This window comes from Hypomesus nipponensis, chromosome 25, assembly GCF_054491055.1.
Source record: "Hypomesus nipponensis isolate SF chromosome 25, ASM5449105v1, whole genome shotgun sequence".
Classification (NCBI taxonomy): domain Eukaryota; kingdom Metazoa; phylum Chordata; class Actinopteri; order Osmeriformes; family Osmeridae; genus Hypomesus; species Hypomesus nipponensis.
Genome location: NC_140385.1, coordinates 3,335,001 through 3,362,500, shown reverse-complemented (window position 1 = coordinate 3,362,500; position 27,500 = coordinate 3,335,001). Strand labels below are relative to the sequence as shown.

The 27,500-nt window shown below is 50.2% G+C and overlaps 2 protein-coding genes across 5 annotated transcripts in view; one reads left to right on the top strand and one right to left on the bottom strand.

Moving 5' to 3' along the window:
• usp12b (ubiquitin specific peptidase 12b) overlaps nucleotides 1-5,405 on the top strand; it is an 8,453-nt gene extending 3,048 nt beyond the window's left edge. For both annotated transcript variants that reach the window (XM_084691792.1, XM_084691791.1), the window contains exons 5-11: nucleotides 1-61; nucleotides 596-672; nucleotides 1,083-1,166; nucleotides 2,965-3,012; nucleotides 3,137-3,286; nucleotides 3,380-3,458; nucleotides 3,904-5,405. The exon at nucleotides 1-61 is cut by the window's left edge and continues 199 nt beyond it. In XM_084691792.1, coding sequence (XP_084547918.1) covers nucleotides 1-61; nucleotides 596-672; nucleotides 1,083-1,166; nucleotides 2,965-3,012; nucleotides 3,137-3,286; nucleotides 3,380-3,458; nucleotides 3,904-4,005 — 601 coding nt within the window. In that variant the 3' untranslated portion in view covers nucleotides 4,006-5,405. The remainder of the gene's footprint in view (nucleotides 62-595; nucleotides 673-1,082; nucleotides 1,167-2,964; nucleotides 3,013-3,136; nucleotides 3,287-3,379; nucleotides 3,459-3,903) is intronic.
• A 2,888-nt stretch (nucleotides 5,406-8,293) lies between these two features.
• arhgap36 (Rho GTPase activating protein 36) overlaps nucleotides 8,294-27,500 on the bottom strand; it is a 28,593-nt gene continuing 9,386 nt past the window's right edge. For 2 of the 3 annotated variants that reach the window (XM_084691465.1, XM_084691466.1), the window contains exons 2-12: nucleotides 21,358-21,514; nucleotides 18,101-18,169; nucleotides 13,572-13,903; nucleotides 12,463-12,679; nucleotides 12,229-12,284; nucleotides 11,688-11,838; nucleotides 11,058-11,206; nucleotides 10,509-10,703; nucleotides 10,178-10,266; nucleotides 9,333-9,541; nucleotides 8,294-8,666 (exon numbers count right to left, since the gene is read on the bottom strand). In XM_084691465.1, the coding sequence (XP_084547591.1) occupies nucleotides 8,320-8,666; nucleotides 9,333-9,541; nucleotides 10,178-10,266; nucleotides 10,509-10,703; nucleotides 11,058-11,206; nucleotides 11,688-11,838; nucleotides 12,229-12,284; nucleotides 12,463-12,679; nucleotides 13,572-13,903; nucleotides 18,101-18,169; nucleotides 21,358-21,514 (1,971 nt within the window). In that variant the 3' untranslated portion in view covers nucleotides 8,294-8,319. Of the gene's footprint in view, nucleotides 8,667-9,332; nucleotides 9,542-10,177; nucleotides 10,267-10,508; nucleotides 10,704-11,057; nucleotides 11,207-11,687; nucleotides 11,839-12,228; nucleotides 12,285-12,462; nucleotides 12,680-13,571; nucleotides 13,904-18,100; nucleotides 18,170-21,357; nucleotides 21,515-21,863; nucleotides 21,935-27,500 lie in introns of those variants that run through there. The other variant, XM_084691467.1, reaches the window with a different exon arrangement.

Here is a 27,500-nt window from a genome sequence, read left to right as displayed (position 1 = left end):
GGTCCACGAGATCTTCCAGGGGACGCTGACCAACGAGACGCGCTGCCTCAACTGTGAAGCCGTGAGTAGGAGGCCTGGAGGTTCAGCTGCTGTTCAACTCCAGTTCAACTCCAGTTCAACTCCAGTTCAACTCCAGTTCAACTCCAGTTCAACTCCAGTTCAACTCCAGTTCAACTCCAGTTCAACTCCAGTTCAACTCTAGTTCAACTCCAGTTCAACTCCAGTTCAACTCCAGTTCAACTCTAGTTCAACTCCAGTTCAACTCCAGTTCAACTCTAGTTCAACTCCAGTTCAACTCCAGTTCAACTCTAGTTCATCTCCAGTTCAACTCCAGTTCAACTCTAGTTCATCTCCAGTTCAACTCCAGTTCAACTCTAGTTCATCTCCAGTTCAACTCCAGTTCCAGATCATTCCATTCAATACAGGCAGGCTGGCGTTGTCAGTGGTTCTCTTGAGTTGTGTTAACTGAGTTAAGCCTCCCAGAGCACAAGCCATGTTGATGCATGTACATCTGCCTGCCAAAGTGACCAGAAGAAATTGAGGTATTAGAGGTGCGCAGAGGTTTAAGTGTAACTGTGTGTGTGTGTGTGTGTAGGTAAGCAGTAAAGACGAAGACTTCCTGGACTTGTCTGTAGATGTGGAACAGAACACCTCCATCACACACTGTCTCAGGTACGACACACACACACACACACACACACACACACACGGCTTATCAAAAAGTGTCACCTGTTGATTTCCTTGTTATTTACTTACCCATGTCTCTCCCCCCGTCTATGTATCTCCCCCTCCCTACCCCCTCTCCTATCTCCCCCTCCCTACCCCCTCTCCTATCTCCCCCTCTCCTATCTCCCCCTCTCCTATCTCCCCCTCCCTACCCCCTCTCCTATCTCCCCCTCTCCTATCTCCCCCTCTCCTATCTCCCCCTCCCTACCCCCTCTCCTATCTCCCCCTCCCTACCCCCTCTCCTATCTCCCCCTCCCTACCCCCTCTCCTATCTCCCCCTCCCTACCCCCTCTCCTATCTCCCCCTCCCTACCCCCTCTCCTATCTCCCCCTCCCTACCCCCTCTCCTATCTGCAGAGGCTTCAGCAACACAGAGACGTTATGTAGTGAGTACAAGTACTACTGTGAGCAGTGTCGAAGCAAGCAGGAAGCCCAGAAAAGGTACGCTTCTCCCGATTGGCCAGGTGGCTGATAGAGGCAACAGACGGTAGAGGTCCCGTGATTGGCTAAGGCCCTCTGCGTCTTGTCAGAAGCTGTTTGTGTGTTTGAAAACTTTATTTGCGCCCGGGAGCAAGTGCCCTGCCGTTGCTATAGTAACGACTTGAGATTGTTGAGTAGCCCATCTCTCTTTGTGGTTCTCTCTCTCTCTCTCTCTCTCTCTCTCTCTCTCTCTCTCTCTCTCTCTCCCCTCCTGTCTTGGTACTGAAGTGCTCTTGATGCAGTGCATTAGTGAATGAGGGCGTCCTCCCCCCCTCCCTCTCTCTCTCCCCCCATGAGAGAGGCTAGCAGCCCCTACATCCAATACATTTAGACTTGTTGGCCTAAACACAGGCCAGCTGGGTTACACTGAACAGACTAAAGTCTAAAGACTGGATCTAACTGGATGGGTCAAAGCGAGAGCTCCCTCGACACAGACAATACCCAGCCAGGCGTTGTTAGGTCAGAGTCCTGTCAACATGGCCGCCAGTGTTGGTGTGGTGGGGAGGAAGTTGATCAGACCAGACGCCTCCCCGGAGATCGAGTCCCGGGGGGGATTATTGAGAGCACAGACTCTCGTCTCTGTGAATGGAAAGCTTTTAGAGTGCGGAGTTTGAGCGTGTGGGAGATCGTCCGTCTTCGAATCCGCTTACTCAAGTATTTTGTTTATTATGGATCCTGACTGTCTCTCGTGGCCCTATGTTGTCTGCTTACCCATTTTCTCCTGCTCTTTCTCTCTTCCTCTCCCTCTCCTCTCCACCTCTCCTCTACCCCTCCTCTCCTCCCTTCTTCCTCTCTTTCCCTCCTCCTCTCCTCCTCTCCTCTTCCTCTCCTCCTCTCTCCTCCTCTCTCCTCCTCTCCTCCCTTCTTCCTCTCCTCCTCTCCTCCCCTCTTCTTCCTCCTCTCCTCCTCTCCTCTCCTCCCCTCTTCTTCCTCCTCTCCTCCTACTCTCCTCTCCTCCCCTCTTCTTCCTCCTCTCCTCCTCTCCTCTCCTCCTCTCCTCCTTTTCTCTCCTCCCCTCCCCTCTTCCTCTCCTCCTCTCCTCTCCTCTCCTCTCCTCCCCTCTCCTCCTCTCCTCTCCTCCCCTCTTCTTCCTCTTCTCCTCTCCTCCTCTCCTCCTCTCCTCCCCTCCTCCCCTCTTCTCCTCTCCTCTCCTCTCCTCTCCTCCCCTCTTCTTCCTCCTCTCCTCCCCTCTTCTTCCTCCTCTCCTCCTCTCCTCTCCTCCCCTCTTCTTCCTCCTTTCCTCCTCTCCTCTCCTCCCCTCTTCTTCCACCTTTCCTCTCCTCCCCTCTTCTTCCTCCTCTCCTCCTCTCCTCCCCTCTTCTTCCTCCTCTCCTCCTCTCCTCCCCTCTTCTTCCTCCTCTCCTCCTCTCCTCCCCTCTCCTCCCCTTTTCTTCCTCCTCTCCTCCTCTCCTCTCCTCCTCTCCTCTCCCCTCCTCCTCTCCTCTCCTCCTCTCCTCTCCTCCTCTCCTCTCCTCTCCTCCTCTCCTCCTCTCCTCCTCTCCTCTCCTCTCCTCTCCTCTCCTCCCCTCTTCCTCTCCTCTCCTCCCCTCTCCTCCTCCCCTCTCCTCCTCTCCTCTCCTCTCCTCTCCTCCTCTCCTCCTCTCCTCTCCTCCCCTCTTCCTCTCCTCTCCTCCCCTCTTCCTCTCCTCTCCTCCTCTCCTCCTCTCCTCCTCTCCTCTCCTCCTCTCTTCCTCTCCTCTCCTCTCCTCCCCTCTTCCTCTCCTCCTCTCCTCTCCTCCCCTCTTCTTCCTCCTTTCAGGATGCGTGTTAAGAAGCTGCCGATGATCCTTGCCCTCCACTTAAAGAGGTTTGACAACAAAATGCAGCACAATATCCTTTAGCCAAAAAGGAGATCCCATTCAACAATGCATGATTCCTTTCCTCCCCTCCTCCTCTCTCCTTCTCCTCTCTCATCCTCCTCCTCCTCTCAGGTTCAAGTACATGGACCAGCTCCACCGCTACACCAAGCTGTCCTATCGCGTGGTGTTCCCCCTGGAGCTCCGCCTCTTCAACACATCTGGCGACGCCCTCAACCCCGACCGCATGTATGACCTGGTGGCTGTGGTGGTGCACTGTGGCAGGTGAGGAGAGGGAGAGAACCAGGGTGTGTGGAAGGATGTGGAACTGTGTGTGTGTGTGTGTCCTGTCCTTAACCCTGTCCCCTCTGCCCACAGCGGTCCAAACAGAGGTCATTACATCACCATAGTGAAGAGCCACGGATTCTGGCTGCTCTTCGACGATGACATTGTAGAGGTAGGTGGCCAGCATATTTGTCTCTCTCTCTTTCTGTCTGTTCCTCTCTCTCTGTCTCTCTCTCTGTCTCTCTCTGTCTGTCTCTCTCTCGTCAGTGTGCGAAGATAATCAAGCGCTCTGTCAGTGGTCGCTAACATTTTTTTTCTACTTTGAGTACAAATTCAAACTACTACACACACACACACAACAGATTCAGGGTCAGTGTCAATGCAGGGTGTGTTTGATTCGGTTGCGTTTTAAACTATGCCTGGGCAGCAGTCCCGCTCTGACATCTGCTCGGTTGGCCGGTGGTCAGATGGAGCTGGCAAAGTCTGGAACTTTCCGCTGGCTGGCTAGGTGTGCTGGCTATCCCTCTTTCTCTAATCCTTCTCTCTTGTGTATATCTCTCATCCATACTCCTCCTCTTCCTCACCTCTCCCTTTCCTCTTCTTCTCTCCGTTTCTAGAAAATCGATGCCCAGGCGATCGAGGAGTTCTACGGCTTGACGTCGGACATCTCGAAGAACTCTGAGTCTGGCTACATCCTGTTCTACCAGTCCAGGGACTGAAGCGGCCAATCAGAAGGCACCCAAACGGACCGTCACTCACTCCACACGGGGGAGGGGCTTGGGCTGACACACATGCAGGCTCCGCCCCCACCACCTTGTTTTTATGGATTCAGGCTTTGCTCTGGAGCTCCGATCACTGAAGATGTTTGGTTGGGGGGGGGGGGGGGGGAGTTCATATACCTCTTCATCATCTCTTTATTTCTGCCCCTCCTCCCCAAAACTACAGGACACGCAGCGCTCGCCCTCCGATTGATTGATTGTTTTAACAGCAACGAGAATTAGTATCATAAATGTTGTTGCCATGGGGCAACACCTGCGAAGGGGTGTCGTGACGTAGCGGGTGTCCGTACAGCTTTTTTGCTGCTCATCTTATCCAGCTGTCTCAGTTTGCACTGACGGATTCTAGTTTTTTTTATTTATTTGAACTTAAAGCAGCATTAAGACACACACGCGTCACCTCTCCTGTTCACTCTTGCACCTCAAACCAAACCACACTACAACTCCCCTGACTATAGTGTGCTTTGTGGGGTCATAGTGCACTTCTTTCTTAAAGCAAACTTCTTGGCTTCAGTTTCCCAGACTGGATTAAGCCTTGTCCTAAACTGAGAGAAATCTTTTTAGAAAAAAAAGTGTCTAGTCGACGACTAGTCTTCATCTATGTCTGGGAAACTGAACCCTACATTTTGCTTCTGTGGATCAGTGCACCGTTAAATAATGGATGATGTCACACCTGTGGTGTCCACCAGCTTACTACTTCCTGTCACCTGACTCCCACTGACCTATCCAGAGCCTGAGGGAGGCAAACATTTCATTTTTTTTAAATCTGTTAACTTTTATTTTTTTACTGAACGCACAAGTTTAACCAAAACGTGGGTTTACATGAGTTTATGTGGGTCTGTGTTCTTGTTTATCGCTACACTGCCAGTTGGGTGCATGTTTTCTCTCCAACATTCTTTGTCCTGTGATTTTGTTGTAGTTTTGTTAGGATGACCCGAAGGAGAGGAGGATGAGGGCTGCAGACTTGACCTGTCAACATCAGTTAAACGTCAGTTAATCCTCAATTGAACATCAGTTAAAGAAGTTATCTTAGTCATTGGAGCAGGGCCCGCCATCCCGGTGTGACCCCAGATATCTACCAATGGGGAGGCAGGAGGGGCAGCAAAGGTCCAATCGGGGCCAGGTTGGGGAGAACCCTCTAGGTTCCTATTCTGAATGTGTTATTATTCCTCTTCATCAGTGATTCCAACTCTGCTCCTGGAGAGATACCCTCCTGTAGGGTTACAGGGTGTTTGAAATCAAATGCACCCAAACCTCAGAACTGGAAGATGTTATGAGGTGTGGTCCATGGAGGGAGGAGGGGAAAAAGTGTTTTTATTTAAATATATTAAGTAATATTATTATTAATGTTTTTGTGTTAATGATTTCTCCCCCCCACCTTAGATTTAACTTGTTTCATATATATTATTTTACTAATTTAGTCTACTGTTGTCAAGTAGGCAGCTAAGAGAAAAAAACGTTTTAATTATGTATTTTTGGGTGGAAGATTGAATATGGATGTATTAATGCAGAAGATCCTATTGAAGTTGTAGATGTTTGCTTGCTGGAAATAATCAGACAGTCAACACAGAGAGATGAGCAAAGACACCATTTGAGGGGGGGGGGGGGTTGAGTTTGATTTGTGTCACTGTACAACAAGACCGATGGTAAGAGTCTCTGAAGTGCAATCAAACTCACCTCAAGCACTCGCCGGTATACCAGGTCTTAATTCACAACACTTCCTTGCAGCCATCAAACCTGTGTTTAGATCATCATGGAGATGACTCCCAATGAATAAATAGGGATAGATTTTGATCTTTATTTAGATAATCATGATCGGGAAGGGGGTGGGGATCACCAATTATATTATGCACTATTTAGAGAAAAATTAATTGAAATGTTTATACCCGTCAGAAATCATTAGGTTTTTTCCTCCCAAAGAGGGTGTTGGAAAGAATGTGTGGAATTGGGATTATTTGGATGTTTTTTGGTTTGTTCCATTTCTCTTTCTCTGTCCATAGAACTTCACCTTAACCCTACTCAACACCGAGAACGTCTGTTGAACCCAAGCCCTAGCCGGATAGGAGTGTAGAAGTTATTGAATAATTGCATTGGGTCGTTAAAGTGCACTTTCAAGAGGGTGGGTGGGAGGGAGGGGTGGGGGGGGCTGGGGGCTGGGATGGGACTGAAACAGACGGCATTGTGGGTCCTGTAACTGGCTTCTCCTGGTCAACAGGCTGGCTTATGGTCTACAGGCTGTACATCTGATTAATAAATAAGCAACTGGTTTGAAGATGGAGTCCGTCTGATTTGTGTGTGTGTGTGTGCCCAAGTTGGGTCCAGTGTCCACTGAGGAGTGGGGGGTAGTCTCTAATGGATGATGGTGGGTAAGACTCACAACACCCTTCCCCAGAGTTCTCTCCCCATTGATTGAAATGAAACACAAATGAGGAACAACAACTATACTTTAATTCATATCAGGCTGACATACATTCACCGGGTAAAGAACCACACTTACAAACAGAACCCCCCCCCCCCCAAAAAAAATGTAAGCCTACACACCCGAAAATGTTTTTTTCTTGCTTTAGAAAGTATAGAAAATCTCTTATGACATGTACATATAAATCTGAACTCTCTAAATACTGGATAGGAGAGATATGTATACAGTTTATATAGCCAGCATCCAAAGGGACTTGGGCAGTGAGGTCAGCACTCACTTGTAAAATACACAACAGGCTTTACACAGTCGTAAAGACCAGGGCTAGGATACTGAACTGTACCCTGGATATGATATATTTCAATATACTGTGTAGAATGTGAGCAGGCCTACTTGAACTGTGTTTGGTATGTCTGCTTCCGGAACTTTCCGCAGATGGAATCCCTGTAGGGTTATGTGGTTCTGAGAGAACATATGGGTGATGTTGTGCACCAGCCTGAGACCTAATTAATAGAGTTCTGTGAAGCACGGTAGAATGCTCCAGACGAGCCAGTCCGATTATGTACAAATCATTCAGTGGTGAACAATGACCCCTTGTGGTTTAAAATTAGTACTGCAGGGGGGAAAAACACGAACGAAAATGTCCCTCTCTCTTTGTCTCTCACACACACACACACAAACACACACACACACACACATACCCTCTCATCCTCCCGTCTCCCTCATCTGTCTCACTTTCTCCTCTTGTCAGCCTGCCACTTTACCTCTCCCTCGTCCCCTCTCTCTCCCTCCTCTCTCTCCCCATCTCTCTACCTCTCTCCCATCTCTCCCCATCTCTCTACCTCTCTCCCTCGTCTCTCGCCCCATCTCTCTACCTCTCTCCCTCCTCTCTCTCCCCATCTCTCTACCTCTCTCCCTCCTCTCTCTCCCCATCTCTCTACCTCTCTCATTCGGAAGTGTCGAAGTGCTGTTCATGTGACCAGCGTACTCACAGCTTCCCCAGCCCCCAGAGGCGTGAGTGAGCTGGCCCCAGGGGCCCCAGGGCCTCTGAGGGGCCCAAAAGTTGTTTACTTTGGCCTGTCATCACTGCAGCTCTGCACTGGGCCTTAATGGAGTCAGGATGGGGGTGGGGGATTGGGGGTGGGAGTGAGTGAGGGTGAGGCAGTGGAGGTGAGAGGGGGAGGGAGTGGGGGTGAAAAGGTGAGGGGGAGGGAGGGAAGGAGCCAAGGAGATATTGGTTGAGTATTTCCTGGTTTCTCCCCTGACTAGACTGCTGTCTGAGCGTAGGGTCAGGCTTGCCTGGTTTGCTTATGGTTCAGGAATGGACAGTAGAATGTTTGGATTAGGCGATGTGTGTTTGCTCTTTTGTTTTGTCTGACTGGCTGTGTGATTGGCTGGCTGGAGTGTTACTGGCTATGTGATTGGCTGGCTGGAGTGTTACTGGCCGTGTGATTGGCTGGCTGGAGTGTTACTGGCCGTGTGATTGACTGGCTGGGACCAACAGAGACTTGAAAGGGACACAGTTGCTAAAATGACATCCAGCGATATCTACATGTGTATAAAATACACCGTGGGTGTGTGTGTTGTGTGTGTTTATGTTCATTCATAGACATTAAAGCATATGTTTACATCTGTATGAGTTTATATACACTGCCTGAGTGTGACGGCACACTTCCACGCTCCCCTCCCCCCCCCCCATCATATCATGGTCTCAGGCTCCGCCCACTCCCATTGATTCCGCACCTGCAATTGACCCCGCCCCTCCATGTCATACCGTGGTCTCAGACCCCGGCCCCTCCCTTGACCACGCCCCCCTTTCCACTGACTCCACCCCTTCCCTGTCATACCATGGTCTCAGACCCAGACGCCTTCCCCGTAAAGAAGTCCCAGAAGTTGGAGGCGGTGGGGGCGGAGCTCTTGCTGCCCCCCTCCTCCGGGTGGGCTCCCTGCCTCACCCAGACGCTCCCCTCCCCGGCCGCACCCAGGCTGGAGCAGGACGACGCGCCCAGGGCGAAGCTGAGGGCCTCCCCCAGCGGGCCCCTCCGCTCCTGGGGGTCGCGGTCCTCGGAGTGGGCCCCGGACTTGTAGGTGGGGAAGGAGGCGGAGGAGGAGGCCAGGCTGAGCAGGTTGTGGTGGGAGTGGAACTGCCTCATCTGCCCGATGGACTTCCTCTGAGCCTCCGACGAACCTGGAGGACGGAGGACACAATGTTGTTGTTGTTATTATGTGTTACTACAATGTCATTACATCGTCGTTACGATGAGAGTGTTATTACAGTGTTGTTACAGCGTGACAATGTAACGCTTAAGTTTTGAGGCAGTTACACTAATCAATGGCTGAATCCTCTTTCCTCTCTGCCTCCTCTTCCCATTCATCCCCTCTTCGTCTCTCTCTCTCTTACTCATCCTGTTCCGTTGCCTGGGTCTACATTTTCTGCGTCCTGTTTTGCTGCACTTCCTCCAACATTGATACCCGCCACTAGGGGGCGTAGTGACACAAGCAACCTCAATGTGGGACGTTTGCCCGTTTCTCACCAAGAGTTTCAAACATTCTCTGTACAGTAGGTCTTGAGCCTGGCACTAACATGCTAACGTAAGTTTCCTACCCGTCTTGAGCCTAATGCTAACACGCTAAAATACGTTTCCTACCCGTCTTGAGCCTAACGCTAACACGCTAACATACGTTTCCTACCCGTCTCGAGCCTAATGCTAACACGCTAACATACATTTCCTACCCGTCTTGAGCCTAACGCTAACAAGCTAACATACGTTTCCTACCCGTCTTGAGCCTAACGCTAACACGCTAACATACGTTTCCTACCCGTCTTGAGCCTAACGCTAAAACGCTAACATACGTTTCCGTCCGGTGTTGAGCCGCAGCATGTTGAGGAACACCTGGCCGGTGAGGGAGCCTCCGTCTGGGCCGTCGGGGGGGAAGAGGGGGGAGGGGAGTTCCAGGGGGGAGAGACTGCCACTAGACGCCCCCACTGAGTCCAGAGAGGCGTCCGTGTCGCGACGACCCGCCCCGGGTGGGTCAGACGAGTCCACAGTCAGGTGACAGCCACTGGGGGAGGAGGGAGGCAGGAGGGATCAAGGGGGAGGAGGAGTTAGGAGAGAGGGAGGAGGAGGGAGGATGGATGGATGGAGGGGGAAGAGGGGGAGGAGGAGTTAACAGAGGGAGAGGAGGAGGATGGATGGATGGGGAAGAGGGGGGAGGAGGAGGGAGGAACGAAAGGAGGAGTGTGAAGGTGGGAAGAGGGAGGAGGGAGGGGAGAGGGGTGTAGGAAGAGGGAGGAGGGAGGGATGGGGTGGAGAAGGAGAATGAGGAAGGGGGGAGTAAAATAAATGTTAGAGAGAAAGAATGAAGGGCGCACTATAAATAAAATGGAATATTATCATCATCAAAGAAAATGAAGGGATGCGAGAAGAAAGAGGGACGACAGAAAACAGTGGAACATTTAGGTCAAAGGAGAAGTACACCAGGTCAGAGGTCAGAGGTCAGAGGTCAGGGGTCAGGGGTCAGAGCGACAGGACATATTTTCACATCACTGTGTGACCACAGTTCAGTCTCTCGAGACATTACTTGAACTAATAACCTCCCTCGCCAAAGCGGCTCTGATAATGAAAGGTGAATAAACGTGACGTGGTTTGGCTGTTTGTTATCATGGGATGCGGGTGCCGTGATGGTTTCCATGCCGACCTGAGCTTCCTGCGGAGGAGGTAGTCGATGATGTCAGGATCCGTCTGGATGAGGCTCATTAGAACTTCCTGTTGTAGCTCTGCTGACACCTGGAGGCGGGGGGGGACAGGTGTTATACACACACACACACACACACAGTGTTTACACACACAAACAAATGTGCATACACACACACAAGTTCAGACACACAAGCATACTGTATACAAACATGCATACAAGCACGCTGTGTATACACAAACACAAATACACACACCTGCATACACAGTCCACACACACGTGTGTTTACACACACACACAAACACACACACACACACACACTCGGGTGGCGTACGGTGAAGAGCCTGCGGTAGTTCTGTATGAGGAGCAGGGTGACAGAGATGATGGCGTTGCTGTCCTCGATGCCCATGCCCAGGGGCCCCGGGTCCCCCCCGGCCCCTCGCTCGCTGCCGGTCCCCCGCTCCCCCTGCAGCAGGTTGGGCCCGAAGATCACTGCCAGGTTGGCGGCCGTCATCTTGTTACCTGGGATCTGGGGGGGGGGGGGGGAGATCAAAGAGCTGTGAGGGAGAATAACTGAGACATGTAGAAACTTCACTCTCACACACAAATAAACACACGCACACACTTTCTCGTTTGCTCTATCTGACCCGCTAAAACACTTAAATTCTCTTTCCCTTTTTCTCCCTCTCTCACACAAACTCCCTCCCTATCTCCCCCCTCCCTCCCCCACTCCCCCTCCCTCCCTCCTTCCCCCCTCCCCTCCTTCCCCCCTCCTTCCCTCCCTCCTTCCCCCCCTCCTTCACCCCCTCCTTCCCCCCTCCTTCACCCCCTCCCCCACTCCCCCTCCCACCCTCCCTCCCTCCCTCCCTCTCCCTGGGTGTACCTCTTGGTCTTGCGGGCCCAGGCTGTCCTGGGCGTGGCCCTGGACGGTGTGCAGCAGTGCCAGCAGGCGCAGCAAAGTGTCACAGTTGCAGGGCGGCAGCAGGTACATTAGCTGCTGCACGTACAGGAGCTGGTCTGGCCCGCGCAGGACTGGGGAGGAGGGGAGGAGGGGGTGGAGAGAGGAGGAGGGAGACGGGGGGAGAGAGGAGGAGGGAGATGAGGGGGGAGAGAGGAGGAGGGAGACGAGGGGGGACAGAGGAGGAGGGAGACGGGGTGGGAGAGAGGAGGAGGGAGACGGGGGGGAGACAGGAGGAGGGAGACGGAGGGGGAGAGAGGAGGAGGGAGATGGGGGGGAGAGAGGAGGAGGGAGATGGGGAGGAGGGAGACGGGGGGGAGAGAGGAGGAGGGAGATGGGAGGTGGGGGGGAGAGAGGAGGAGGGAGACGGGGGGGAGAGAGGAGGAGGAGGGAGATGGGGGAGAGAGAGGAAAGTTAGAAACACTTAGTTGACGGCAGATGTAAACATGGTTGAGTGAATCTGCCTTTAGCTTTTAACGACAGCGTGGGTAGGAGAAGAAGTGTCCGTGCCTGCCTGCGTGTGTGTGTGTGTGTGTGCGTGTGTGTGTGACGTACGGCTGGCGTGCAGGAAGGCGGGGTACAGCTCCCTGGGCAGCAGGGGGTCAGGCATGTCTCTCAGAAACTCCTTGAGGAGAGCTGCGATGTCGTGGACACTCTGCTCCTCGTCCAGCACCACGTCGGTCCCCATGTCAAAGTCTTCGCGCAGCTGGGACACACACGCACACACACATGCATACACACACACACACACACAAGCAGCCACACACACACACAAACATATATGTATACACGTGAACACACATGCGCAAACACATTTGTCATCGATACCCACAGCTGGCATGAATACACAAATGACACACACCCAGGCACTCACAACTTACAAACAGGAAGTAAGTCACTTTAACAGCAACAGGGTTCAACGGGGTCGAATACAGTCAGAGAAAAACCCTTGCTTCTCAATCCAACAACAAGCTGTGCGCAACTAAGTGCCGCGTCACAGAGGCCAAACCAAGGAGCGATGCAGAGGGCAGACAGCCTAACTCAGACGCAGCAGACGGTCTAACTCAAGGGCATCCAGAGGCTTCAGACTTCTCACCTGTCGAACTCTCTTTTTAGAACTCCCCACTCGGAATATCCCCACTGTTTGGAGACCTGGACACAGAGAGAGAGACATGCTTACAAACACACACGTTTCACAGTCTGTAGACATGAGAGAGAGACATGCTTACACACACATCACACACACACGTTTCACAGTCTGTAGACATGAGAGAGAGACATGCTTACACACACATCACATCACACACACACACGCATGTGCGTCTCTCACCGAAGGCCTCTATGTGGCTGCAGCACCTCTCCAGCACGCGGGGCACCTGTCTGTAGATGGGGTTGAGGCTGAGCTTGGTCTGGGTGCGGCCCCCCGGCTCCGCCGCCCCCGACGTCTTCTTCAGCTCCAGCTCTGCAGGGTGGGACAGCTGCAGCGCCTCCAGCAGGCGGGACTGACTCTCCACCAGGTCTGAGATGCAGTCTACTGAGAGACCACCCTGGAGGGGGGAGGAGAGGGGGGGAGGGGAGGGGGGAGGGGAGGGGGGGAGGGGAGGGGGGAGGAGGGGTGGGATGGGTGGAGGAGGGAGTAGAGGGGGGTGGGGGAGGGGGAGGAGGGAGGAGAGGGGGAGGAGGGGTGGAGGGGTGGAGGGGTGGGATGGGTGGAGGAGGGAGTAGAGGGGGGTGGGGTGGGGGGTGGGGAGAGGAGAAGAGAGGAGGGGTGGAGGAAGAGAGGAGCAGGGGGAAGGGGGAGGGGGGGAGGAGGAGTTGGAGGAGAGAAGAGGTTAAGAGAGGAAAGGAAAGGTGAGTTTGGAAAGTCCTTTGACAATCCTCCAATATCTCAACTCTTCAGGAACGAGGAATGAAAATATTATCAGAGATAACCGTGTATCTGTGTGGGGAGAGCAGCCTCAGAGGAGAGCTCATCTCTGCCCAGAGATCTGGCAGTTTGCCTTTTTGCTGTGACTCATTCTTTCCTGTGTCTATCTATTTTCCCCAGTGAAGGAGAAGAGAAGAAACTGCTTTTTAGTTGGATCCCAGAAAAAGAAGAATGACACACATTGATGAAAGGAGCACTCATCCACCCATCCTTTCATCCATCCAGTTTTCATCCATCCACCAACCCACCCTTTCATCCAGCCACCCTTTAATCTAGCCACCCTTCCATCCACCCTTCCATCCATCCATCCATCCACACTTCCATCCATCGATCCATCAGTTCCAGCTGAGGTCATGTGTGCTAAGGTTTCCAAACCAAACAAGCAGCCATGCATAGTCCTCTTATCTCTGGGACAGAAGCCATCCCAGATAAGGAGGTTCTTATTCTCACACAGATCCTGGCATGAGGGTTGGTTCTGTCTGCATTGTCTTATGTGTGTGTGTCAGACTCACCCTCCTCTGCACTCGGGCTGTGCAGTCCCTGAAGGTGGGAGATAGAGGTTTGGTGAGGAGCTCGAACGCCGCCGACGCTGAACACGAGGATGGCTGCGGCGCCACGGACAGCAGGGAGGAGGAGATGGTGGAGGCGGAGGAGCCCGGGGTGGGGTGGCCGGCCTTGTTCCCGTTGAGGAGCTGCTGTTTCTGGGCGCGGAAGCGCAGGACGCTGGCCTCCAGATCCAGACAGTCCCTCCGGCTCTCCTTCAGCGCGTCCTGACGCTGCTTGAAGGCGCGGTCGTTGGCTATGACCTGGGAGAGGGGGATGCCGAACGCCTTGGGGGCCGTTTCTGGGCAAAGGGGAGGGGGGAAGGGGAGTGGGGATGGGGAGGAAGGGAGGAGGAGAGGAGGGGGAGGGAGGGAGGAGAGGAGAGGAGAGGAGAGGAGAGGAAATGAGAGGAGAAGAGAGGAGAGGAGCAAACAAATGAAGGGATAGGAGAGAATAAAAGAGAGAAAAAGATAAGATATGACAACAAAGACAAGACAACATGTGTTATCCAGTGGCAGTAAATATAAAAACGTAGTGTAACTCTGAACCGTGAAGAATTCCCCACTGAAACATCAACATTCCCTCCTCTTCCTGTGACTGATCACCCAAACAGGAAGGTGTTGCATCTATTGCCTTCCTCCTCTCTGATGGGTGTGGTGGGAACCACTTAACATCTCTGTACCATCTTTGCTGTTCTACGTGCTGTCACGTACCGGCGTGTTTTAATCCATACTAGTGTGTGTGTATGTGAATGTACGTGTGTGTGTGTGTGGTCCTGGTTGCTGTGTTTAATCTGTACTTATGGGTCCAACAGGGTATTAAGGCAAGCTGAACAACAGAGAGACGTATTGAGGGATGGGAATGAGACCGAACAACTGTTAGGAAGTCAGATTAGACGATCATGTGACCGGAGGACATCATACCCACCATGGTCCTATCTGTCAGAACAGGGCCTGTACGCTTCACTTGTTACTTGCATACATGTTTTTGTGAGGCTTGGGGCATTTTTTATATAATACACACCCATACACACACTCAGAGGCAAACTCATACACAAGCCATTTGCCCCGCACACATACACACAGTGACACACACACGGACAGAAGCCAGTTAAACTGTGGCATACAGGCTGGAAGGAAGCATGCCAACTGGACAAGTCTTATTGATAGGGGATTGACCCCTATCTGTGTGAACCACGTGTGAGTTGAAGCACAGATGCTAGACAGCATTGGAACAGCTAAGCCTCGAGGCAGGTGCCACTGTTTGGAGGAATGCCAACCAGGCTAGCCAGCTAAGAGGCTAACATAGTTACTGGGTGGCTAGTTGTTGGCTAGCCGGCTAGGAAGCTAACATAAATACTAGATTGCTTGTCGTTGGCTAGCCGGATAGGAAGCTAACATAAATACTAGATTGCTAGTAGTTGGCTAGCCGCCTAAGTGGCTAAACTAGATGCTGGATGGCTATTGGCTAGCCAGCTAAGTGGCTAACCTAGGTGCTGGATGGCTATTGGCTGGCCAGCGAAGTGGCTAACCAAGCTCCTGGATGGCTAGTGGGTGGCTAGCCAGCTAAGTGGCTAACTTGGGTGTTGTATGGCTAATTGTTGGCTAGCTGGCTGACTTCACCTCGATGTTGAATATCTGGTCAACGATAAGCATGCTGTGTAGCCAGACAGTCTTTAGACTGGCTTGGTTTGTAAAAAAATAAAATAAACTGTCGTTAGGCTAGCTAGAAGTCTGTCTGGCTGGTAAAGTATTTAAACAAACTGTTAAATAAAAAAAGTGTCTGTTTGGCTGAAACTCACTGTGTGAGTGATTAACTGGCTTTGAGACTTAGGCTTCAGCTTAACCTACTGGCTTCACTGGTCATAATGGAAAGTCTGGCTTGGATCCAAGAATTTATCCTGGTCAACATGCAACTGTTTTGCTTCCTGCAGGTAGCTGATAACCGACTTATATAGGTTGCAAGGAGCCGCTAGCTTTGCCGCTAGCTTTGTAGCGCCGCCAGTGTCAGTACTCCAGTCAATGCGTGGCTGTATATATTTATCCAGCGCCAGTGCTGGGCTGGGATAAAAAAATGGCCCTGGAATTTTTGCTCAGACCGGCTTAGCACCATCGGTGGGACACCACCCACCAATACACCAAAAGAGTTAAGAGATGTGATTGGGCCAGCCCAGTGTCAGTATGGAAAATTAACCAATGGGCCGCTGTCCCTGCTTTATGGGCCGGTCGTTGGCCAGTTTTAAGTTTATAATGAAAAAATGATATAAAAGATTTATATATGAAATATCATCAGCCCCAAGTGCTTTGGCCCACTGGGCATTTGCTCCGTTTGCCAGATTACCAGTCCTGGTGAGCGCAGATATTAAAACGGTGCTTTCGATGATGATAGACCCGCTTCACTGGTTGACGAGACCGTCTCCTCAACCAAGGAAGGTCTTGGAGGTCTTCCTTGTGATCTTCCAGGTCTCCTGGGGACGAGCATGTGGGGGCTCCCCTATGGCTCAATGGGTAGAGCGCGTGCCACGTGGGCTGAGACCTGGGTTCGCTTCCGGCCTCTGGGCCATTTCTGTATGTATTCACTAGCGTCTCTCCTCCACAGGCCCTGTCTGTTCTCTAACAATCTCTGACTACCACTGAGCAAACAACCCCCCCCCCCCCCAAAAAAAAAAAAAACTGACTGTTATATCATGGGCAATAATCTTTATAGATTATTGATCGCGACAAAATTAACACAACAAAATATCAGTACATTTCCTTTGTTTTGCAACTCAAATTGTATCTGCATACTCTTTCCTCCGACACGCCTGCCACTCAATCATAGCGGTCCGATCATAAACGTCCAATTTGAGCCGTCCAATCATGGCGGTTCGATTCTAATCATCCTATTTTAGCCGTCCAATCATAACACGTCACGAGACAGCCCCTGCTGTTGCAGTTAGTCTCCTGCCAGCTCCTAATGTTCTGTGTTTTGATAAGGAGGGCTAAGTCTGCTGGCATTAAAGGATGCAGGAAGGTTTACACTGACCTGCAGTGTGCGTGTGTGTGCGTATACTTGTGTGTGTGTTTTGGAGCTATAAAGTGTATTTGTTTTATTGTGTGTTTGCACTTTAATACAGTAGGAATTCAAGTTTGTATGTGTTTGCATAAAAGCACCTGTGCTTGTTGAACTAGTGTGTGTGTGCGTGTCTGACACTATCCCTGGCACCGATCGGTCTGTGTGTGTCTTGCACTATCCCTGGCACCGATGTAGATAATCACCTGAGAAAAAAGAACATCTCTTTACCAGATTCTCAGATCTCACTCCACATGGCTAATACTAGAGAGAGACACAGAGAGAGACAGACAGTGTGAGAGAGAGACATAGAGAGAGACAGACAGTGTGTGAGAGAGACATAGAGAGAGACAGACAGTGTGTGAGAGAGACATAGAGAGAGACAGACAGTGTGTGAGAGAGACACAGAGAGAGACAGACAGTGTGTGAGAGAGACACAGAGAGAGACAGACAGTGTGAGAGAGAGACATAGAGAGAGACAGACAGTGTGTGAGAGAGACATAGAGAGAGACAGACAGTGTGTGAGAGAGACATAGAGAGAGAGAACAAAAGAGTGCGCGCGCGTGTGTAAGTAGTGTACAGGGAGTCAGATGGCTGAGCGGTGAGGGAGGCGAGCTAGTAATCAGAAGGTTGCCGGATTGATTCCCCGCCGTGCAAAATGACGGTGTGTCCTTGGGCAAGGCACTTCACCCTACTTGCCTCGGGGGGAATGTCACTGTACTTACTGTAAGTCGCTCTGGATAAGAGCGTCTGCTAAATGTATGTGTGCGTGCGCTAGGCACTCCAGCAGCAGTGAGTACATGCTGAAGACTCTTTTTGTTTAGTCCACCACCGGAGTAGAATAACTTTCCAGACCAATGAACAAGGAGAAACGTTCTCCTACAATGCGACACAGGATTTATAGTCCATTAGTAGTAGGTCATAGTTTCGAGAGGACCATCACCAGTGGTCTGACCCGGGAGCAAAGTGTTTACACAGAAGCAATGAATCACAGGACATCAGAGCATTAATACACGCACAAACGAACACCCACACACACCAGACAACGGTTAAAGACTGCTGATGAAGAGACCCACGATCTCCAGAACTCACAAGGTCGTTGACTGGCTGTGTGTCAGTGTGTAACAGACCATGTCACGCTACCACACACTTGGCCAATGTTCGAGCAGTACACATACTTGGGGAGTGAGTTTAACCGATCTGCACCGGGCTACATTTTACATTTAGTCATTCAACAGACACTCTTATCCAGAGCGACTTACAATAAGTACAGGGACATTCCCCCCCGAGGCAAGTAGGGTGAAGTGCCTTGCCCAAGGACACAACGTCATTTGGCACAGCCGGGAATCAAACCAGGGACCTTCTGATTACTAGCCCGATTCCCTAACCGCTCAGCCACCTGACTCCCATCTGGCTTCATGCGGGTGTGTGCATGATGGATACCTACCTCGTTCTTTCTTCTCCTTGGAGAAAGAATCAAACTTCCTTCGCAGCGATTTCCTTCTTTTGCGAATCTCTGGAAACAGAGTAGAGAGAGAGAGAGAGAGGGTGAGGAGAGAGGATGGATGGATGTTTATTGGTGTTTTGAGGGACAATAGAGAGAACTAGGCTCAGACAGACATGTCAACACAATAAAAGTACGACAGATTGTTCTCGCTTTTGAATGGACTTGAAGGGTTCTTCGGGATGTGAATCACCAGTGATCATGAACAAAACACAGTGGCGTGACCCCTTCCCATTTCCGCACCTTGTTAACAGTTCAATAAAACTCTAAAACAAACACACACACCGGTGCACACCAGAATTAGCCTCCGTTAAAGAAACACCCACCAGCACGGAAAAAGTCATGAAAGAACACACACCTACACACACACCTACAGAAACACACCTACACACACACCTACACACACCTACACACACACCTACACACACCTACAGAAACACACCTACACACACACCTACAGAAACACACCTACACACACACCTACAGAAACACACCTACACACACACCTACAGAAACAAACCTACACACACACCTACAGAAACACACCTACACACACACCTACAGAAACACACCTACACACACACCTACAGAAACACACCTACACACACACCTACAGAAACACACCTACACACACACCTACAGAAACACACCTACACACACACCTACAGAAACACACCTACACACACACCTACAGAAACACACCTAAACACACACACAAACACACACCTATACATACAACGTCTACTGGCACACAGACTTTCCCCACGTACAACCTCGTCAAGCAACTTTTATTACGTGTCTCTGTTTCCAGGGTATGCTTGTCTTCTCCTCAACACACACACACACACACTCTCTCTTTCTCCCAGAATAGAGCTTTTAGAGTCTTTTGTTTGTTTGTCCCAGAGCGGGTTAGAGACCAGAGTACTCCAACATCCTCGCTCTGGACAAAAGCACGAGGAACTGACTCATGTTTGGGTCTCCTCTCATCGCCCCCTCACGTCCCGGCTGCTGTTGTCTGGAAGACAACATCTGTGTTGCTCCTGGTTCTCTGGTTCTCTGGTTCTCTGGTTCTCTGGTTCTGCTCCAAACTGCAGAGTTCCCTGCCTCCTCTCACCCAGATGGAGGAAAAAATGCATGCTGGGAATTCTGTCAGTGCAGTTGGGAATTTTGAGTTTGTGAGAGTGTGCGTGTGTGTGTGTTTGCCTGTATGTCAGCTTTGAGTGCATGTGGCAGTGTGTTTGTGTGTGTGAAGCTTACTAGGGGTCAAATTCCCATGACTGCAGGAAATTAAAGTTTATTTCCAAGTCTTACGGCTCCTCCCACTCCACACACGCCACCCAGGGCATGGGCTAATCTCCAAGCAACGCTACGAGTGTAAGTATGTGTGTGTTTGTGCATGTATGTTTGTGAGAATGTCCGTGTGTGTGTGTGTGAGTATCACTGTATGTGTGTGGGTGTGTCTGTGTGTGTGTGTGCATGTGTGATTGTGAGAGTGTCCGTGTGTGTGTGTGTGAGTATCACTGTATGTTTGTGAGAGTGTCCGTGTGTGTGTGTGTGAGTATCACTGTATGTGTGTGGGTGTGTCTGTGTGTGGGTGTGCATGTGTGATTGTGTGTGTCTGACTAACTGGATCTGATGAAAAGATAAATCTTTTCATCAGGGGTTGGAGATGACCAGAAAACAGACCGGAGAGCGAAAGGGAGAGAGGTGGAGTAACACAGAGGTAAAGATGGGTCTTGGACTGGGAAGAAACTGAAGGATTTAACAAAGGGAGGGTGAGTGAGAAAGAGAGTGATTTGGGCATGGGAAGAGGGTACCAGAATCCCTAAATAAGACCTGCAGAAGCAGAGATTTGTCAAAGAATCTACAAAACACTGCCAGGAAACCAAAACACACACACACACACACACCACTCTCACACACACTCACTCTCACACACACTCACTCTCTCACACACACACACACACACACTTTCCATTGGCCCAGAGTGAGGGGTCAGAGCAGGGGTCAGAGCTCAACAGGGACCCTGTAAGCTAACACACACACACACACACACAGCTCATCCCTCATCATTGCCAGTCTCTCAGTAGGAGTTGCAGGAGGCTGTTTGCTTGGTGAGCTGAACACACAGCAGGAATGAGAGAGAGAGGGGAACCCAGGGGAACCCAGGGGGAACCCGAATCACAGAAGGAACCGATAGAGGAGCGTTCCCACACTAGCAGTGACCCCGGACCCTCGACAGCTGGAACAGCTTGGAAGCTGCTTAAGATGGACTCCATGTGGAAGGGTGGTTCTGGTTCCACCAAACTGGGTTCTTGTTCTATCAAACTGGGTTCTTGTTCTACCAAACTGGGTTCTTGTTCTACCAAACTGGGTTCTTTAGAAGGTATGGTTGTTTCTTTGGAACCAAAAAACGGATGTGGAACGTTAGATTTATTTTCTGTGGAAAATTACGTCAGTTTCGGAATGGGTGAGGGGAGGGGGATAGAAGGGGAGGAGAGGATGAACAGGATGGGGAAAAAGAGGGTGAATGTGCGGGAAAGAGAGGATGGGAGGATGAGGGAATGAGGGGAGGAAAAGAAAGGATTCCCAGGAGTGAGGGCACTGCCGTGAAGTTGCGCAATTCTCACATTGATTTCCTGTTTGATCCACCATGGAGTAAACAGTCTCACACGCACACACACATTAATTATCCAATCAGAGAAACCGCAGAACCAGTGCCTAATGCAGGAGAGCGGGAACCAGGAAAGGAGAAAGTTAAAGGGATGAAAGGAAAAATACAACAACAGACCAGGCACCAAGGGCAGAGGAGGAGGAAACAAGGCCTGAAACAAGGCCTGAAGAAACAAATAAAAACAATGCTGATGACTAGAGGAAAACAGGAGAGGAATGTGGTGAACAAGAAGACCACAGGTCTGAAGAATAAAATGTGGCATTATAATATAGAGAGAAAGAGAGAGGGAGAGAGGGGGAGAGAGAGGGGGGGGAGACACAGAGAGAGAGTGAGAGAGAGAGAGGGCAGAGAGAGAGAGAGAGAGAGAGAGAGAGAGAGAGAGAGAGAGAGAGAGAGAGAGCGAGAGAGAGAGAGAGAGAGAGAGAGAGAGAGAGAGAGAGAGAGAGAGAGCGAGAGAGAGAGAGAGAGAGAGAGAGAGAGAGAGAGAGAGAGAGAGAGAAAAAAAGAGACACCCACACCCACACACCTGTGGGGATGCTGATCTTGAAGTCCAGGTCCCTCTCCTCCAGGTGGTAGAAGGCCACATCCTGCAGGCGAGCTCGCTCCAGCTCTGACAGACTCTGGATGGGGACTGGCTGCAGGCGCACGTTCTGACCCAACATGGTGGCCCAGGTGTGGTCCCCCTGGCAAGCCACACAGGAAACAGGGATCAGGGAGAGGTGGAGGATAGGGAAGGAGGGAGGGAGGGAGGGAGGGAGGGAGGGAGGGAGGGAGGGAGGGAGGGAGGGAGGGAGGGAGGGAGGGAGGGAGGGAGGGAGGGAGGGAGGGAGGGAGGGAGGGAGGGAGGGAGGGAGGGAGGGAGGGATGACAGAGTGATGACAGAGCGATGGATAATAAAGTGGATAAAGGGAGGGAAGGGTAGATGGGCACATCGAAGTTCACATTTAAAAAGAGAGACAGACTAAAAAGACAGGAAACAAACGCACAACCTCTGCTCCTCCTGGGGTTGTACAGTGTTGTACAGTTACCTACAGTGACTAATCTTGATTCTAAATCCTAAAGCTGGTTCTCATGGATCCTCAGTGGGGGAGGAAGCATTCAACTGTCACACACAGATTGAACTCTTCAACTCTGGATCAACTTCTAAAACGCAGAAGGAGAGAAAGGAGGCAACGAATAAAGTCTGTAAGAAAAAAGAAAGATGGGAAGAAAGAGGGAAAGATGTCTTGTTTTGGTTGAGACAGAGGACAAGCTTCCTGTGTTGCACCAGTGTCAACAGACTGCCACAGGCGCTTTGAGACTGGACAATAGAACCTCTCTCCACTCCTCTCCTCTCATCCCCCCTCCTCTCCTCTCCTCTCCTCTCCTCTCATCCCCCCTCCTCTCCACTCCTCTCATCTCCCCTCCTCTCCCCTCCTCTCCTCTCTCCTCCTCCCTCCTTTCCACTCCTCTCCTCTTCTCTCTCCTCGGCGGCTAGTGTGGCTAGTGGGCTTTTGTAGGTGTGTGATGAAACTATTTGTTTGGATGAGATGTGAAGGTATTGTGTTCTTTTGTCAGTTTAGTAGAAAGACAGACGGATGGAGAGAGAGACAGAGGGAGAGGCAGATAGAGAGACAGAAAGACATATACTACTGCACGTATTATTTTGTCACTTGGCAGTCAGTAAGACATCCTTAGACTAAAAACTGTGAGTTTGGGAACTTGTTATCAAGCTGTTATGGCGCGAAGGGCGAAGGAGGAAGAGAAATGCAAACCAGGAGAAAGAAGGGGAGGTAGAAAGACAGGAATGAGGAAGTGTGTTTGATGGAGACGTCGTTGTAACGAAAGTTAACCTGGAACAGACCCTGTTTTCAGGAAAACACTGAATATGACCCTCTTTCCCTGCCAAGGAAGAATGTGTGTGTGTGTGTGTGTATGCGTATGCATGCATGTGTGTGTGTGCGTTTTCCCATATTGGGCATGAGGAATTGTTCATGATTTACGCAGCAAGGTACTTCCCTGTACTAAAGTGTTGAGATAGAGTTATGTTCAACTTCTGTGTGTGTGTGTGTGTGTATGTGTGTGGGGGGGGGGAATTCCTAATCAAGTTTTCCAACTCACTGGCATTTCAATAAAATTGTTAAAACAATTATCCTCTACCTAGAAGCCTCACATTAATCTAAGTATAGAAATAACTGGTAAACAGTGTGTGTTTGTGTGTGTATATGTGTGCGTGAACCCCTCACAATATCTTCATGACTTTAAATTGGTCGTTCCAGTGACTTAAGCAAGATCCCCTGTGCATCTGTCTCTCGACAGGAAAACCGAGCGCGTCAAACTAAAAGGAATCAGCCCCAGGAGAAAATCGTTTTGACCTTTCATGGTCAGTATAAGTGGTATTCTGTCTGCTGTGTGAGCAGAGCAGGTTTAACTGAGGCTGATGAGGAGGTCACTAACTAGATCTTTTACGAGACTGTACCTTTAGAAATGTGTGTGTGTGTGTGTGTGAGGGAGGGAGGGGAGGTATGATGATTGTCTGTGTGTGTGCATGTGTGTGTGTGTGTGTGTGTGTGTGTGTGTGTGTGCAGGAAGAGAGCGACATGGTAATTTGCCACATAACTTCAGGAAACTGTCATAATGAAAAGTAACAAAAGAAAACACGATACTCTTTGATGATACACACAGTGATACACGCACGCACGCACACACACACACACACACACAGACAACGTGAGTAATTGGACAATCCATCAATCCTGTTCCAGTTTCATCTTTTTCCCTGCATTCTCCGCGACCGTTATCTGTCGTCCTCCTCATCATCATCATCCTCATTCCACGCCAGGGGTCAGGGGCCGATGGGGAAAAGGTCAGAGGTCAGAGTTGGTGTCCTCTGTGTTGTCAGGCCCAAGATAGCCCTTGACCAATCGCAAGGTCTGGGGGACGAGGGTGACGCCACCGGGATTCTTTCATGTGACAAGCGTTACTTTTATCTCTGTAAGCTAGTGTGTGTGTGTGTGTGTGTGTGTGTGTGGGAGAATGTGTGTGTGTGTGTCTGTGTGTGTGTCTCTGCGTAGAGCTCTATGCGTACGATTCATTTTTCATCTAATCTACTTTGAGAAAGTTATCCTTTTCTGTCCCCCTCTAACCCCCCCATCTCTCCCGCTCTCTCTTTCTGTCTCTCTCCCTCTTTGTCTCCCTCCCTCTTTGTCTCCCTCCCTCTTTGTCTCCCTTCCTCTCCTTCCCCTATTCCCCCCCCCCCCCATCTCTCTCTCCTCTATCCCTCTCTCCCTGTAAAAGTTCGGGGCTGTAGATGTTTATGAGGTGGTCACTGGCAGGAACCGTCCCAATACAAAACACATGACAGACAGACCACACAATGAAGAACACACACACACACACACATTCCAGAGTACGGGTGAACTCAGAAAGACAACATGATACTGATCTAAAACCATGTGATTTACATTTACAGACCTTACAACACACACACACACAAACATTCTACACCTTAGGGTCTCCCCAGGTCTCTCTAAACAAGCGTTGTGTTTCTACAGATATGGAATTTCCCTTTTTCCCTAGTGACCTCCAGTCGTACACACAAGACCATAACCTGATATCCCTGCCGCCACAAGATATCCATTACTCTTTCAATAAACGTCTCGAAGTGTGATACAGGTATGCTTATTGTGACAGACGGCGACCAGGCCTCCAGCTCTCTCTGTCTCTCTCTGTCTCTCTCTGTCTCTCTCTGTCTCTCTCTGTCTCTCTGTCTCTCTCTCTCTGTCTCTCTCTCTCTCTCTCTCTCTCTCTCACACACACACACACAGGTCTTTGAACAGGTTACTTCAACAGGATAACACACAATGGATGAACGAAACTGCTTGTGGGAGAAGCAATCTCTTTCTTTTTCCTTTTCACTCTTTCTATTCCTTACCCTTTCTCTCTTTCTCTCTTTGACTCTCTCCCTCCCTATCTCCCCTTAATTATATTTTTTCTTCCCTTTTCTCTCTCTCATTCCTTTCTTTCTCTAGGTGCTAACACAGTCCTTAGGGCCATGAAACACTGCTGCTCTCGTCTCTACTCACACACTTCCTGCTTAGCGTCACACACTTCCTGCTTAGCGTCACAGACTTCCTGCTGAGCATCACAGACTTCCTGCTTTGCATCACACACTTCCTGCTTAGCATCACACACTTCCTGCTTATCATCACAGACTTCCTGCTTAGCGTCACAGACTTCCTGCTCAGCATCACAGACTTCCTGCTTAGCATCACACACTTCCTGCTTTGCATCACACACTTCCTGCTTAGCATCACAGACTTCCTGCTTAACATCACAAACTTCCTGCTTAGCGTCACAGACTTCCTGCTTAGCGTCACAGACTTCCTGCTTAGCATCACAGACTTCATGCTTAGCGTCACAGACTTCCTGCTTTGCGTCACAGACTTCCTGCTTAGCGTCACAGACTTCCTGCTCAGCATCACAGACTTCCTGCTTAGCATCACACACTTCCTGCTTTGCATCACACACTTCCTGCTTAGCATCACAGACTTCCTGCTTAACATCACAGACTTCCTGCTTAGCGTCACAGACTTCCTGCTTAGCGTCACAGACTTCCTGCTTAGCATCACACACTTCCTGCTTAGCATCACAGACTTCCTGCTTAGCATCACAGACTTCCTGCTTCCAGACAGTCACATGAGTCACATTGTATGTGCATTTAGACACAACATGGACATGTGCTGAGAGATCTGACAGGACATCGGGGTCTATGAGATTATTGGAGTTGAAGAGAGGTCGGCAGGGAGGTGAGGTCGAACTAAACTAACACGCCCTCGTTGAACCATTGATCCAGCAGTCTGGATAAGTGTGTGTATGTGTGTTTCAAAATACTCGTCCGTTCGCATGTGTTCACATATGTTCACGATTGTATCTAAGGCATCGTACAATCAGTGCATGAGGCAAGCACAGCTGACATTCCAGGACTATAAAGTGCAAAGTTCTGACAGTGTCACCGGCAATTACTTCCAACAAACCTCTTGTGATTACAATACCGCCCGACAACCACGTCTCCGATACAACGTCAGAGAATGTGACGCCGTGCAGATTGTTAGTCTGTCTGTCTCAGAAAGGTGTTTATGGTCTGGTTTGAGACAGATAGAAGTTCTGGGTCCAGGTTTACAGTTGGGGATGGTTTGAATACTTAGGACTTGGGGCTTCCTTCAAAGCCACACGCGCACACACGCAAGGCGCGCACACACACACACGACGCGCACATACACAAGTACAAACACACACACACACACTAATGCATAAAATGCACACGTTCCAGTACATTCTTACAGGCACAACATTTCAAAACAAATCAGGAAAATATTTCCTTTAATTTGTTTCTCTCCAGACTGTAACACAAAAACCTTCTCACAGTTCACAACTTAACCTCTTTCACTTTCTCTCTCTTTCTCTTTGTCTCTTTCTCGATTTCTCTCCTCTCTCTTTTTCTTCTTCTTTTCTCTTTCCCTCCTCTCTCTTACTCAGTCTTTTCTTCTCCATCTCCCCCTCTCCTAGTTAAATCTTGTCAACATATGTCTCACTGATACACTACACTAAGATTCTATTGGTGCACACACACACACACACAAACACACACGCACTTAAAGTATGAAAGCTAAAGTGGAGTGAAATGTTCCTCATGGCTGATGAAGACTTTGATATGGATACTTATAAAGAAATGCCATAATAGCTACCAGATGCCCCAGTCTTTCTCTGTTTCACTCTTTCTCTCTTTCTCTTATGCTCTCTCCTTCTCTCTCTCTCTCTCTCTCACTCTCTCTCTCTCTCTCTCTCTCTCTCTCTCTCTCTCTCTCTCTCTCTCTCTCTCTCTCTCTCTCTCTCTCTCTCTCTCTCTCTCTCTCTCTCTCTATATCTCTCCTTCTATCTCCTCTCTCTCACTCTCTTACTCTAATCCTACATACCTTACTACTTGACCACACATTCAGCCATGCAACAAGAAGATGATGAATGTGACTTCCTATTACGTGAGACACATGCGCGTGCACACAAACTCGCGCACGCGACACACACACGCCTGCACACAGGCGGACGTGTGCGCACGCTGCGTCTTTAACACGAGATCAGCGGACACAAGGAGAAGATGATGGAGGGATGGGAGAACGACAAGAACAGCTCAGACATCAAACATCTCTTCTGAAATGAAGGGCAGAAGAAGAAGGTGAGCGAATGAGAGACAACGGCGGGAGAGAGAGCAGCAGAAAGAGAGAGCAGCAGAAAGAGAGAGAGCAGCAGAAAGAGAAAGCAGCAGAAAGAGAAAGCAGCAGAGAGAGAGAGCAGCAGAAAGAGAGAGCAGCAGAAAGAGAGAGAGCAGCAGAGAGAGGGAGCAGCAGAAAGAGAGAGAGCAGCAGAGAGAGGGAGCAGCAGAAAGAGAGAGCAGCAGAAAGAGAGAGAGAGAGCAGCAGAAAGAGAGAGAGCAGCAGAAAGAGAGAGCAGCAGAAAGAGAGAGAGAGCAGAAAAGAGAGAGAGCAGCAGAAAGAGAGGGAGCAGCAGAAAGAGAGAGCAGCAGAAAGAGAGAGCAGCAGAAAGAGAGAGAGAGCAGAAAAGAGAGAAAGCAGCAGAAAGAGAGAGAGCAGCAGAGAGAGGGAGCAGCAGAAAGAGAGAGCAGCAGAAAGAGAG